Consider the following 12,938-nt stretch of genomic DNA (forward strand, 5'->3'; position numbering starts at 1 on the left):
ACATAAGAATGGACATTCGTGTATGTTTGCATAATCGCTACTCATGCATACTTGCACGATAGGTCATGTATTTCCCACCTTCTACATGAACAGCTATGAGACTGGAGGCTGACTGCGCTGTTGTTATTGTCATTCCTGAGCAGCGCACCTTATAGTCACCCGAAGTTTGTCATTTTTTTATAAATGTAAAGTCAAAATTTTTCCTTATAGTTATGCTTTGCAGGCAATCTTTAAAGTGGTCTGCATTCTCAAACCATTGGCCTACTTGTATAGTGAAACCATCATGTGTATCAATTGACCTGACAATATTGCACGCCCCGGAAGAATTATGTTGGGAGAAAAAACTATCACCATTGGGGTTGACGCTGTCTGACAACGATTCTCTGCGGTAAAAAAAATACACACAATTTAAAGTATACACAGGAAACATATATTATACACAAGAAACAAAAATTATACATAGGAAACACATATTATACACGGGAAATCAGAATAAGATACATGAATCTTATATTATATACATGAAACATTTTTAATACAGTAAGATATATTAATACACATGATATATTAACAAAAAAAAACACATAAACGATAAGTAACTAGGAAAATCAGTGATTGTAGTATTACAATGGGATCAAGGAGGCCGAGTTTCCATCTGCAGAGACACTGACATCCTCGATGATGATGTCCACAACAAATTTATTGAAACTATGGTATATACGACACATACGTTGAAAATCAGCGTCAGACTCAATTGGGCAAAGCGTTTTGTATGCGTCAGGCATTACGAGCTTCACTTTAACTTGAGAAACATCTACGGCCCAACGAGCACATATCTCACCCATGACTGACTCCCATGAACTTAAAACGGTGAATTGAAGCACATGTCCTTCACACTTGTATCACGCCACGGCGGAAAATGTTTCTATTGTTACCGATGCCTACATGGAATTCCAAAAATGACAAAAGTGATTAAGCTTCGTATATTACAGATGCAAAAGCGTGCTTAATTGGACTCAACAATAAGAAGAAGAAAACAAGATAAAGACAACAAGATGAGCAAGATGACGAAGACGAAGGTTAAGAAGATGAAGTTGATGAAGAGCAGATGAAGAAAATGATGTAAAAGAAGGAGAACAACATGAACAAGATGAAGAAGAACAACAACAAGAAAAGGAAGAAAAAGATGCCGAAGATGAAGAATAACAACAACAACAGGAGTAACAGCAGCTTACGTATAAATATCTTCACTCCAACCTGCTAACTAAACAAGGTGGGAGACGAAGTTGAAGCTTCGGCAACCTAATCAAGATGAACAAGCACAACTTCAAAAACAATGGCAACGTTGAGAAGGAGTGAAATATCATCTTTTCTCTGACAAGGAAGCTTCATTGGAATATTTGGTTATACTTTACATTAAATGTGATGTGACTTGGAGGTAAACTTTTTGTTTTTTTTTCATCTCACATTGTTACATGGGCATTTGAATCATTTTACCTCCACTTAACTGATGGAACTAACAGCAAGGGTTGAAAAGAACATGGCTAAAAAAAGAAGGGATCTAATGGGAAACAAAATTGTCAAGGACTGCAGTGAAAGTTTGAAACAATACAAGGACTTTTAGGTAATTTTCCCTATTTTTTTTTGTTTGACCCTTTGGGCATATAGGTGAAAGGATGCAATTAAACATGATATTTAACATGTAATCTCATCTCCAAGATTTAACATTTATTAGTCTCAAAGTTCTACAGTGTATTCTTTTGGTCAAGAAAAATTGTAAGGAAAACTATAATAAAAGGGCTTCCATTGTGTCATTTTATGTACTGTGGCACATAGGTAAAGGAATGCAATTAAATATGATAATTAACTATGTATCCTCAAATGACATGAGAAAAAATAACAGTTGGATACCTTCTTAAGTTTAATATAAACCTTAAAAGTCCTACATTGTCAAGAGAAACTGCAAAGGAAAAACTAATAGAAAGGGACTTTTGTTCTGTCATTTTACGCTGAATGAATACAACCACAGTTACACCAAAAACAATAAATTCAATGCTGGCTTGAAAGCAAAAGCACAAAAGAAAGTAAAGTGGGGTGGAAATTGCAAGTAATAGACAGCAAGACAGCACAACAGAATTTTGGTTGAAGTTGAACTCCAATGGGAGAAGAGTTCCTTCAGAAAAAACACATAAGAAATTGACAATCAGTTCTGGGACATCAAAGCCATGAGACAAAATCAAAACGTGAGGTATATTTCGGTACACTCCCCCTAGACCTTCTATGTTGCATCATTGTCCGAGTCATAACACTTTAAAACCCTAATTATATTTTTTTTAAAGAGTATTGACTTGAAACTTCAGTTAGAGACGCGGAAAGAAATGTTATGGCTTACAGTAGCAGCAGCCCATAGACTCATTGAATAAAATATTTTAGCAGTTTTTTTAAACAATCTGGTCCAACCTACTCATTAACAGTTCTGTTACCGGAATGTATAATATTATGTCACTTTGACCTAAACTTCCTAACATGGTACAGTAAGCTATTATTGTATGAATAAGTACATAATGTTCACCAACATAAATACAGTAAGCTGATCAGTGTTCTTCTGCTTTCCATGTTAGATGAACATATTCGGAATAGGTTTCCAGGTATGGTTACATCAATTCCTAACATATCAAACTAAATATATGTGTAATATAATTACAAAGTAATAAGAAAGCTAACAAGAGGAATGTGTAGAAAAAACATGCCACCATACCCTCTTGAACGTTGTCACATAGAGATAAAATTGGCAACGACAAATGAAGGAAAATAAATGAATTGAAGTGGATGGTTTAGGTGACCAACTGTAGAATTTCATACTTGCTCTTAAATGGCTCTCTTATCATGTTCAATCTCAAAAGTATGACTAATGTCACTGGTATTTATGGAACAACAAGCAACTGGATAATAAAAAACAGATAAATTGACCGGAAATTGAAAGAAAGGAACCAGATTCATGCGTGGAATTGAATTTGTGGATTCTTCTTGACCAGTATAAACATCAGGAAAGAAACCCTCTTTCAATAGACATATACGTAATATAAAAGAAGATTTTTATTCAGATTTACATGTTGATATAATCATCATATTACATTATATTTGGTAATAGGATGTATGATGTAAACAAAGAGAATGATAGTGAACAGAAATGGCTCTTATTCTATAATATTACCTTGATGAACTAGTGCACATTATTTTGATTTGCTCCAAAGCCAAAACTAGAGATCCTTGATGAACGAACTAGTGCGCAATATTTTGATTTTGCTGCAAAGCCAAAACTAGAGATTTTCCATCCAAAGCATTAATCAAAGAATCTACTGTTCACTCCAGCTCTGTAGAGTTGCAGTTCTCCAGAAACACCAGCACTGAACTTTATTTCATTTTTGGCAGGGACAAAGAATGCATTTCCCTCCATGATCATCTCTCCAGCAGTTGAAGAGGACATCTGCATACTGCCTTGCCCAGCCACCACAATAAAAATTGATGGGCCTGGGACAGCAGGAAACTCCAGAGACTCTGCTGGAGGCAGTGAAATACGGTCAACCTCAAATTCATCAAATGGAGGAGTATACCTCGATACATGATCATTCAAGGGAATCCCTTGCAGAACCTCAGGAAACCCCTGCATGGTCACATTACAGGAGTGAGAGTTCTGTCATAATGGATCACTAGAACTAGGATACATATTACTTTTCAGTAAGCTTCTGACACCTTCATCCAACTTTTAATTGGGTCATTGCATTAAAAACCCAGCAATCAGCTAGTCTAAAAGAACATAAATTTATTTGATCCAACTATCACACAAATGTCTAGGATAACTCTCGGTTTTGTTGAAAATATGTTCAGAAATTCAGGTATGAGCAACAGAGAGTAATGTTAACATTAACAACGCAACCCAGTGTACTTTTAAAGGTCAGTCATATGAAAAAGATAAAGTTCATATAATATACTTATCTATGGCAATGTCGCATACAATGACAACTAAAGACAATAAAATAGAAACTTCGCAGAAGATAGCATACTGTTCTAATTCTACAAGGATAGCATAGAAGTCATTTAATTTACAAGTCTCTAAAGATTTCAGTAAATTTTACCAGTGGGGGAAGAAGACACTAACCTGCTTGTATGTAAGCATGGAGCAAAGAGTATGAACATCCTTATATTTAGGAGTCAGGCCAGCACGTACAACATTGTCTGATGTCGCCATACATTCAATGCATTCACCAGAAATATAAGCATGAGGTTCATTAGCACCAATAGACAAAGCTTCACCTGGGATGAGTTTTACATAATTAAAGAAGAAGGCTGATATAACTCCAATGTCGCTTGGATATTGCTTCTCTAACTGCAGCGCTAGTTGTTCTTTCTCTGTTAGGATCCTATCCTGTGATGGCCAAAAACAGTATTAATCCCATCAATTTCAAATAACCAACATCAAACTAGAACATTTGATGAATTACTACACTTACAAGAAACAACATACAAGATAGCTTGAACTTAAGAATTACCAAGAAAAGATGACTTCATATTCTTTTAACAGCAGTACATCTCTAAGATAGATATTTAAAGTTGGTGCTTTACATTAATCAACTCTCTGTATGATTACATTACCTGGTATGATGGCTTCTCACGCAATTCTTTCCTTAATATGAATAAGCATTATGTGAACATTGGTACCTTTACAGAAACCAGGCAATCCATTTTTGCAGCTTATTGAAATTGTACTTCATTGGATTTTTCTTTATTTCTTTTATTCAATTATTGAGCCAAATAAATTTATGAGTTCAAAAGTTTGCATTCCCTTTTAGCAAACCAGGATTTCAAAACAATTGCAGAGAGATAGAAGATACAAACTTAAATTCTTAAAGCAGTTCTTGATGTTTCATGATGAATTTCATATGTTTATTGTCTAACAATGTGGGAATGACAGCTAGGTTCCTGGTCAAACAAACAATTGCTGGACACCATTAACAAAAGCAAGGATTCTCGCATACTAGTCAATTGAGCAAACCATTAAAAAAAAACCTGAAGATCTATGTACCTTATTTTCTGCATTCAAACGGTGCATCAATTTAGACACGTGCTCAGAAACCGTCTCCTGGCTTGCCAACATCAGCTTTGTGTAAATTGACTGTAAAGCAATTTTTATTTCCTCACATGCATCTGTCTCTTTGAGAGTCATAATCCTGTCTACATGCTCATCACCAACAATCTCTCCAATCTCTGGAACACTAGTAAGAACATCCTTAAGCTCCTGCAGGAGAAAAAAGGGACGAACATTAGTGTCACTGCCTAAAAACTACACTTCATAGCATCTGACCTTCAATTTCGGACTAACAAATTCCGTTTGTAAAGATGAAATATGGAATTCATCTTTATGCTTACACATACAGGATGCCATTAAACATCATAAGGGTATACTAATTGAGTACAGTATGTGGATGGACAAGTGGAATAAGAAAAAAAAATATTCAAAACAGCAACCACATAGTTTTTGTTGTAAACGATTAAGCACAATAAGGGAATACCGTGTATGTGAATTGAGGGTAAGAAAAAATAAATAAATTCAAAAACTGCAACCATTTAATTCTTGTTGTATATTATGTATATGCCTCAGTATCTCTGCAACCAGGCATGCTTAAAGGGGTTCATATGCACCACAGATATAAATTTGCATTGAAGAATGCAAGTCTTTGCAGTCCTAGCAAATAAAATAGAGCAACTCATGAATGATAAACTTTTTAGCAAGGAACTTCATTAATTGCTTATTTATAGAAAGTATGATTATGACCATCAAAGCCTGAATTTTCAGTGTGCTAAAAGACTGAACAGCTTTCGCAGCCATCAAATATGGCCAAAATGTCTCATTTTACTTCTTCTTCCTTAATATTCTCTTGGGCAAAATCCTCTGCCAGGACCAGGAACCAATGCCAGAGCCCAACAAACTTAGATGTTTGAGATTGGACACCCTGCTCCAGAAGCATCTTGCTTACGAAGTGGTTAATAAAAAATTACTTGGCTAAAAGCCCATCTAGTTGACCTCCCTTTCCGCAATCCAAGCAAACAAATGCAAGCGTTACACCCCATAAAATCACTTTTTTTTTTTTTCTTTTCGTTACTTCTAAAACTAGCAGTCAGTCAATCCTAGTTATTGCCATCCACTCAATTACAACAAGTTTTCTACAATAACAAGATTGATCAAATCATCCACCTTTACTTGAATCATACTCTTATGCCCTTACATTCACGTTCTAGATTCATACAGATGATAAGCAACATTATCTCAAACTGTCACAGAGAAGAAGCCACACAGTATTGAGTGATAATGAACTAACAAGGAATCCAAAGGAGCACATAACCAGTCCAATTATCTCAAAATGAATCAATTTGGATTAAAAATAGAAGCAACAACTACAAGTACTGAAGAAAATTTTACCTCTAAGCTGACAAAGCCACAGAGGGCTTTAAACTCTGATAGCGCGATCGCCATCTCAGGCTTATGATTAGAATCCTTGTACACATTCGGCCGCATCTTATGCAGCACCTCCGCCAACTCCTTATCCGGATGCGCCTGTATCGACAGCGCCTTCGAGACCGACAAAACCTAAAACCCACAACAATCTCATACTGCCAAATCAAATCAATCCAGCTAAAAATCCCCATCCTAACAAACATAGATTCCTTGAACCACCACAAAACCTTGAACAAGAACGGCAGGTCATCTCTCCACCGCTTCGTGACTTCAGACCCAAGGACGGCGCTGGGGTTTTGGAGAATCCAGTCCTTCAATGGCACAACCCCATCCGAGTCGGAGTCATCAGGGAATAAGAAGGAGGGGCCAGAGGGATGAGTACCGATCCAGAGCTCGGCAAAGGGGAGGGAGAGGTCGATGGGGGAGTTGGGGTCATTGAGGGAGAAGAGGCGGGCGACGGCCGCTTCCTCACCGGTGCGACCCCAGTCATAGTTCTGGACGGCGACACGGAGGCGACGAGGCTTGACAGTGGTCTCCATTGATGCCACCAAGGTGAAGGAGAAGGAGAAGGAGGAGGAGGAGTGCCATGAAAGTCGATAAGAGTGAGGGTTTTTAACGAAGAAGAAGAGGGACAGGGACAAGAGATGCAGTGGAGCATTAGTTGGCTCACCGCCCTCGCCGCGCCTTGGCTTCATCTTGGAATGGGAAACGGCTTTTGTGAAACGGGAAACGATGTCATGATTTTTTTTTATAAAAAAACTTTTTTTAATGGTAAATATCTTTTTTTTAAAAAATTTAATTGCTTTGAGAATGCTATATTAATATGTTTTTTAAAAAAAAAAAAATAGTTAGTGGATTCTTACGGGAAAGGAGTATTTTTGGGAAACGCATTTTTAGGTTAGAAGGGTACGGTGTAGTTAAGAGAAGGAACAGAAGAGCCCGCGTTTTAACGAAAGGCACGTCTTTTTTTGGTGCAGTACTATTTTAGGCCCCTAGAGATTGAGAATATTACGAAATGGCCGTTTTATCCACTGAATTGACGGTTATGATTAAGATGTGATTTCAATGTACGGCAGGGATGTGTTTGACGATATATATATATTTAATCAAATTATCGTGACTCCAGCATTGATCTCCTCATCACGAAAAGTGGATTTCAGTCTAATTACGTCGAACTCTTCAACAAACCAATCAAAATCACCACCGAAGCATTACTTGTGTAGTTAATTATTTCCTTAATCTAAGTGACAACTGGGATGCTTGCACTAATTGAACTGAATTCCTTTGATCCTACTGTGCTGTTTGGTTAACAGTAATGTAGATAAATTACCACATATATTATCATGTTTGACATTACATCAATGATAATCTGAATAATAATATCACATTACTAATTTATAAATATTATCAAAAAAATTAGTAATCCTATTATCACCAATTTTAATGTCTATTTTGGATTACCGTGATAATCTTATAACTTTTTATATTTTAGCAAATTGATTACTATGATAACCAAACACGGCAATAAACTATTCCCAAGAGTTTCCAATCAAACATAGTTATATAAAATTACCGTAATATTCTCATTCATATAACATTCTCACTCATATTATCATGGTAATCTCGTTATGTAATAATATGTCATTATCACAAACCAAATGACCATGCACACCTCAAGGACACAAGTTTGTATCATGTTTTTCACAAAAAGCATGTATAGTGGCCATACAGTGAGAATGAAAGAAAAGGCCAATGATAAATAATGCACGTTAAGCATGTGTCACGTTACCCAGAGACAAAAGAAGGCTATAGGCAAGGAGCATGACTTTGGATCATAAAGCATCAGACATGTGTTGATGTTTTAGGTGTAAAGGGGCTCAATTATGTTTGTTTCCATTGATATTGTCCTGCATTGCAGCCTATGTGCTTTGTTTGGATCCGAATCATCAGCAGAGAATCCAAGGAGACCTGTAACTTGTAAAACATCAAACAAATGAAAAAAATGCAGTTTATTATAAGTCACAGTATTGTTCTGTTGAACTTCATGTTGTAAGAGTTTGTAAATCTAGTTTTTGCTGAATCTGATAAGACTTCAGAGAACTCATGCATTTCATCTAAATTTAGAATAGCATTTGCATCTTTTCTGTATTCCAAAATGAAGAGCGAAAAACATGAATTTACCACTCTTCGATTTTATTTTATTCTAATTTCGTATCATGCCTGTATAGATACAGATCATTGTGATTGTTTAAGAGTTTCTAGAATATCGAAATAATTTTGTTTTCTAAGTCAATCGATTTTATTCGATGATGATGTAGTCTATTTTATCAACATCTCTTACTCAAATGCTCATAGTGAAGAAACAAAATACCGGTGGTACGCCATTATATTTTTGACAAAATTTATACCATTGAATGTAACAGACTTCTACAAAACAGTATCCATATTTACACATCAACATCGAAATGACAACAGTATGAATGTAAGCAAAAGTTCAATACGAGAAAATGTAAAAATGAGAAAACAAATCAACTAACTCTTCAAGATCACAGGTTGGAAACACAGTGAATGAAGCAAAGCCTAACAAGTGTCCATGATTCAAAGAGAAGCAAACCAAAAAAAAGATTAGTGAACTAACCATTCCTTGAGGCATTGACTGTGTTGCTCTTCATGCTCTGCAGCCCAAAAAAGAAAAGGAAATTGTGGTATTCCACCTTGACCCGTAATTGGAATCCATTTTCTAACCTGCAACCTGAGAAATAGGCTCAGAGTAAGAGGACAACTTCAACAGATAATTTTGACAATAAACTCGAATTTAATTTTCGTTCAAAGTCCATAGCTGCAAACCGATTATATTCAAATGTTACATTATATTCTCAGTAACAAATAAATTCATGCTTTAATGGCTCAACCAATTGATGGCTTTAGCTTGTGCTACCAAGTCATTTAGATAGCAACAGAACCTAGTAAGTCAAGACTTATATTCTACGCCCAATTGATATCAAACTGGCTAATAATAGGCAGCGGCCATACCCCGGGTTGTTGATTAGCCTTGGAAAAAGTCACACTTCAACCTTCACCCACAACTCCTTAGTCATTAAAATGTCAATTTTTTTTATAAAGTGGATAAACTACAAAATTATTAAAAAAAAATTAGAAAAACTAGATACATACATAAGACAAACAGACCAATAGAAAGTCAAAGCGATAAAAGACACACTCATTGAAATGAAACACAACACATAGCAGGCCACTTGAAAAGTGTTTCTCTCGGTGGTTTATTTTTTTCTTTTCAACATTCATTCCGTCATGAAAATTAGCATATAAACTTATAACAACAACATGATGACAATATATATATATATATACATATAGAAGTCTTATCAGATCAAAGAATGATTGGATACAGGACGATAACATCACAAGCGTCAAACATTTAGAAAACTTCACTAAATAAGCCCATTTAGAAAGTTACTCATCCAAAACAACATAGCGATGTCCAATAAAATACAATAGAAATATGTCATGTGGGTTGGACTCTCAAGAGATGGATTGTGAACACAGAAGCTTGATCAATAGTAACAAATATAGACAATTAAATATCTAGAAATTGCAAGAAGTGTACATAATCAGCCTGGTTTAAAGCAGCAATACACTTCCCCAGAAGCAATACATTTCCATACCCAAGATCCCACCAGAATCCATGAATGTTATCTTACAAGATAGCTGACAATCCAAGTAACAATCCGAAAAATTAAAAAAAAAAAAAAACAAAATGCAAATGCAAAAACTCCTCTCAAGCAAGCACCCGGTGATATCTATGTTACATGATGTTTGGAGATGCATACCATGAGCAGATTTGTTTCATCGTCCCTCTGTAGTAAAGGAAGTAGATATGGAATTTCCTGAATACTCCTCTATTGAACTATTAAAAATATTTGAAGCTCTAGTTGTGTCAGTTCCAGTGTAGGTGCTATTTGTACGAGTATTATTAGTGGCTGCTGTAGAAGATGTTGCAGTCCATCGTCCTCCACGGCCCCGGATTCCCGGTTTACCAGGCTTTGGCAATGAAAATGAATCACTGGAAAGCATGAGATGAACTGAGTACATATCCGGCCTGTCAGCAACTAGGGCTTGACAACAGAGCAGCCCTAGCTGAATGCACAATGCTGCTTCTTCATTATTGTAGTTATCAAGGCTAGGGTCCACAAGCTCTAATGCCCTTCCTGCTTCAAAGAGTTTCCATGTCTACATAATACAAGGGAAGAACATCTAATTTAAACAACAAACTTCACTTGTAGCATATGATGATCTAACTAAGATTGGTTTATTGGTGTCTTACATAGGTCAGAAGGTCAATCTTATCTTCATCCAACTGCCGATCAAGATTTTTCCTCCCACTAACAATCTCTAGTACCAACACGCCAAAACTGAAGACATCAGCCTTTGCAGATAAATAGCCATTCATTGCATATTCAGGTGCCATATAACCACTGAAAAAATCAAACAGATTTTTTCTTCTTCATTAAGAATTTGAAATGGGTGTTTTACGAGTCAGTTGTAACAAAGGAAAGAAATACAATGAAAACACATAAGGAAAAAATAACTTACTAGGTGCCAGAAATCTTAAACGTATTTACATGAGTATCATCAGCTGAGAATAGCCTTGCCATGCCAAAATCAGAGATCTTGGGGCATAATTGGTCATCAAGCAATATGTTGCTTGCCTTAATATCTCTGTGAATGATCTTGACAGGAGATTCTTCATGAAGATATAGAAGACCCTTTGCCACTCCAACAACTATCTCAAATCGTTTTGACCAGTTAAGTGATGCACGCTTTTCATTGTCTGAGAAGAGCAAAAAGATAAAACATTATAACAATGTACCAGCACATTCTTCCTCCTGAGAAAAACTATATTTTTATAATCTACAATAAACTTTATCAGCTTTTGCAATATCACAACAAACACCAGGCCATGTGTGTGGTTGAAGACTTTTATTTGGAAGTCACATTCTTTACAGAGATGTCTCAAAAAGATACCCCATATTTTATATAGTGGACTAAAAGAATATAAAGTAGGTTTAAAGCAAGACTTAATGGGTTCCTATAAAAAATCATCAAGTTGCTAATGTGACTAGAAGGAAATTGCCTTGAAGACCAGAGTAATAGCAAGCTGGCTAAGGAAGACTTCATAATGAAATTGAACGACTTGAGATTTACCATCAAGAACCTAACTTTCCCTTGACTCAAAAAGGACACCAATTCAATGAACAAAGAACAATGAGTCTCCACAAACGGCCTAGCGTTACCAAGACCTATGGAAAGATTGGGTATCCCTGATTTAATGAGGGTTAAAGTCATGGCCAAGAAATGCTAGCCCAAGATATTGCCAATGTCGAAGTGCAACCTTCTTGTTCTCTGGTTGTCAAGTTTTCTGTCAGTTAAACTTCATAAAATGCTTCGTTAACTCATTAGAACAGCATCTCATGCAAAAGCCTAGGACTTGATAATCACTAAAGAATGAAAAACACACACAGAGTGACAGAGACCGAAATTATGATAATTACACTGATGATCAAACACCTGCAAGGCATACAGAACATGAAACTCTAACCCATCAATCATTTCTCAATTTCACTTCACATATAAGACAATGGAGCAAAGAACGCAGCAACAAGCTACTCACCAGAGAAGAGGAAGTGATCAAGACTACGGTTAGGGAAGTAAGGGTAAACAAGCATCTTGTGCTCCGGATGCGCACAGCAACCAATGAGCGAGACGAGGTTCCGGTGCTGAACCTTGAGCAACAACCTAACCTCATTCATAAACTCCCTCACTCCCTGCCTAGAATCCATAGCCAGCTTCTTCACCGCCACCTCCTCTTCCCACCCCTCAATCCTCCCCTGAATTTTTTTCAAACAAACCTCTCAATCATCAATAAACAAACAAAAATCAAGTTTTTTTCTGCCCATCCCAAACTTTGTAGACAGGACCGAAGCCACCCTGGCCAAGCCGATTAGCATCAGAGAAGCAATCAGTAGCAGCTTCAAGAGTCTTCAAATCAATGAACAAATCCCAAGACGCGGCACCGGAATTCCCCATCGCCGGCGCCTGAGACCGCTGATTAAGATCCTCCGGCCTCTTCCGGAGGACTCTGAGGCTCTTAGCGCCGCAACAACCACAGAGCCACGACATCGCCCCCATGGAATCGAAACTCTCGAGATCCAAAACGAAGAGGACACCTGCGACACGTTTGAAGAGCTTGGACCATCCCCGCTCGCTTCGTAGGATTTTGAGGGAGAAGTTTCATGGAGAAGGATGTATGAATATCTTACTCTGTTGGAGATGTTTGTTAGTCAAATTTGAAATTACGACATTTCAACACTTTTACCCAACTCCAGTTTTTACCCTCAAATAATTC

At 36.7% G+C, this 12,938-nt stretch overlaps 2 protein-coding genes across 4 annotated transcripts; both read right to left on the bottom strand.

Annotated features, from left to right (window-relative positions):
* Nucleotides 1–566: 566 nt before the first annotated feature.
* On the bottom strand, nt 567–7,145 carry LOC120261520 (mannose-6-phosphate isomerase 2-like). 3 transcript variants are annotated; one of them, XR_005536613.1, is made up of 6 exons: nt 6,742–7,145; nt 6,479–6,646; nt 5,084–5,296; nt 4,160–4,426; nt 3,215–3,664; nt 567–941 (listed from the first exon to the last, which is right to left on the bottom strand). XR_005536613.1 is itself a non-coding variant. In XM_039269438.1 (5 exons), the coding sequence occupies exons 1-5, from the start codon at nt 7,051–7,053 to the stop codon at nt 3,344–3,346; spliced, it is 1,281 nt and encodes a 426-aa protein (XP_039125372.1). In that variant the 5' UTR covers nt 7,054–7,145; the 3' UTR covers nt 3,004–3,343. The 3 variants fall into 3 exon arrangements, 1 of the variants encoding a protein (XP_039125372.1); XR_005536614.1 differs by lacking the exon at nt 567–941 and adding an exon at nt 1,926–2,173; XM_039269438.1 differs by lacking the exon at nt 567–941 and having other exon boundaries at nt 3,004–3,664.
* A 2,945-nt stretch (nt 7,146–10,090) lies between these two features.
* On the bottom strand, nt 10,091–12,844 carry LOC120259923 (putative receptor-like protein kinase At4g00960). The gene is made up of 5 exons (XM_039267381.1): nt 12,497–12,844; nt 12,204–12,420; nt 11,126–11,363; nt 10,857–11,007; nt 10,091–10,762 (listed from the first exon to the last, which is right to left on the bottom strand). The coding sequence occupies exons 1-5, from the start codon at nt 12,719–12,721 to the stop codon at nt 10,379–10,381; spliced, it is 1,215 nt and encodes a 404-aa protein (XP_039123315.1). The 5' UTR covers nt 12,722–12,844; the 3' UTR covers nt 10,091–10,378.
* Nucleotides 12,845–12,938: the final 94 nt, after the last annotated feature.

Source organism: Dioscorea cayenensis, chromosome 5 (genome assembly GCF_009730915.1).
Source record: "Dioscorea cayenensis subsp. rotundata cultivar TDr96_F1 chromosome 5, TDr96_F1_v2_PseudoChromosome.rev07_lg8_w22 25.fasta, whole genome shotgun sequence".
Taxonomy (NCBI): domain Eukaryota; kingdom Viridiplantae; phylum Streptophyta; class Magnoliopsida; order Dioscoreales; family Dioscoreaceae; genus Dioscorea; species Dioscorea cayenensis.

What these genes read in the sequence shown, in the direction of transcription:
- LOC120261520 (XM_039269438.1), bottom strand. Translation starts at nt 7,053, where the DNA reads ATGGAGACCACTGTCAAGCCTCGTCGCCTCCGTGTCGCCGTCCAGAAC. An exon ending in ACCTGCCGTTCTTGTTCAAG is followed by an intron (nt 6,647 to 6,741) that starts GTTTTGTGGTGG and finishes TGTGGGTTTTAG; the next exon opens with GTTTTGTCGGTCTCGAAGGC. An exon ending in GTGGCTTTGTCAGCTTAGAG is followed by an intron (nt 5,297 to 6,478) that starts GTAAAATTTTCT and finishes TTTCTCCTGCAG; the next exon opens with GAGCTTAAGGATGTTCTTAC.
- LOC120259923 (XM_039267381.1), bottom strand. Translation starts at nt 12,721, where the DNA reads ATGGGGGCGATGTCGTGGCTCTGTGGTTGTTGCGGCGCTAAGAGCCTC. An exon ending in GCTTCGGTCCTGTCTACAAA is followed by an intron (nt 12,421 to 12,496) that starts GTTTGGGATGGG and finishes AAAAAAATTCAG; the next exon opens with GGGAGGATTGAGGGGTGGGA. An exon ending in TTTAAGATTTCTGGCACCTA is followed by an intron (nt 11,008 to 11,125) that starts GTAAGTTATTTT and finishes TGATTTTTTCAG; the next exon opens with TGGTTATATGGCACCTGAAT.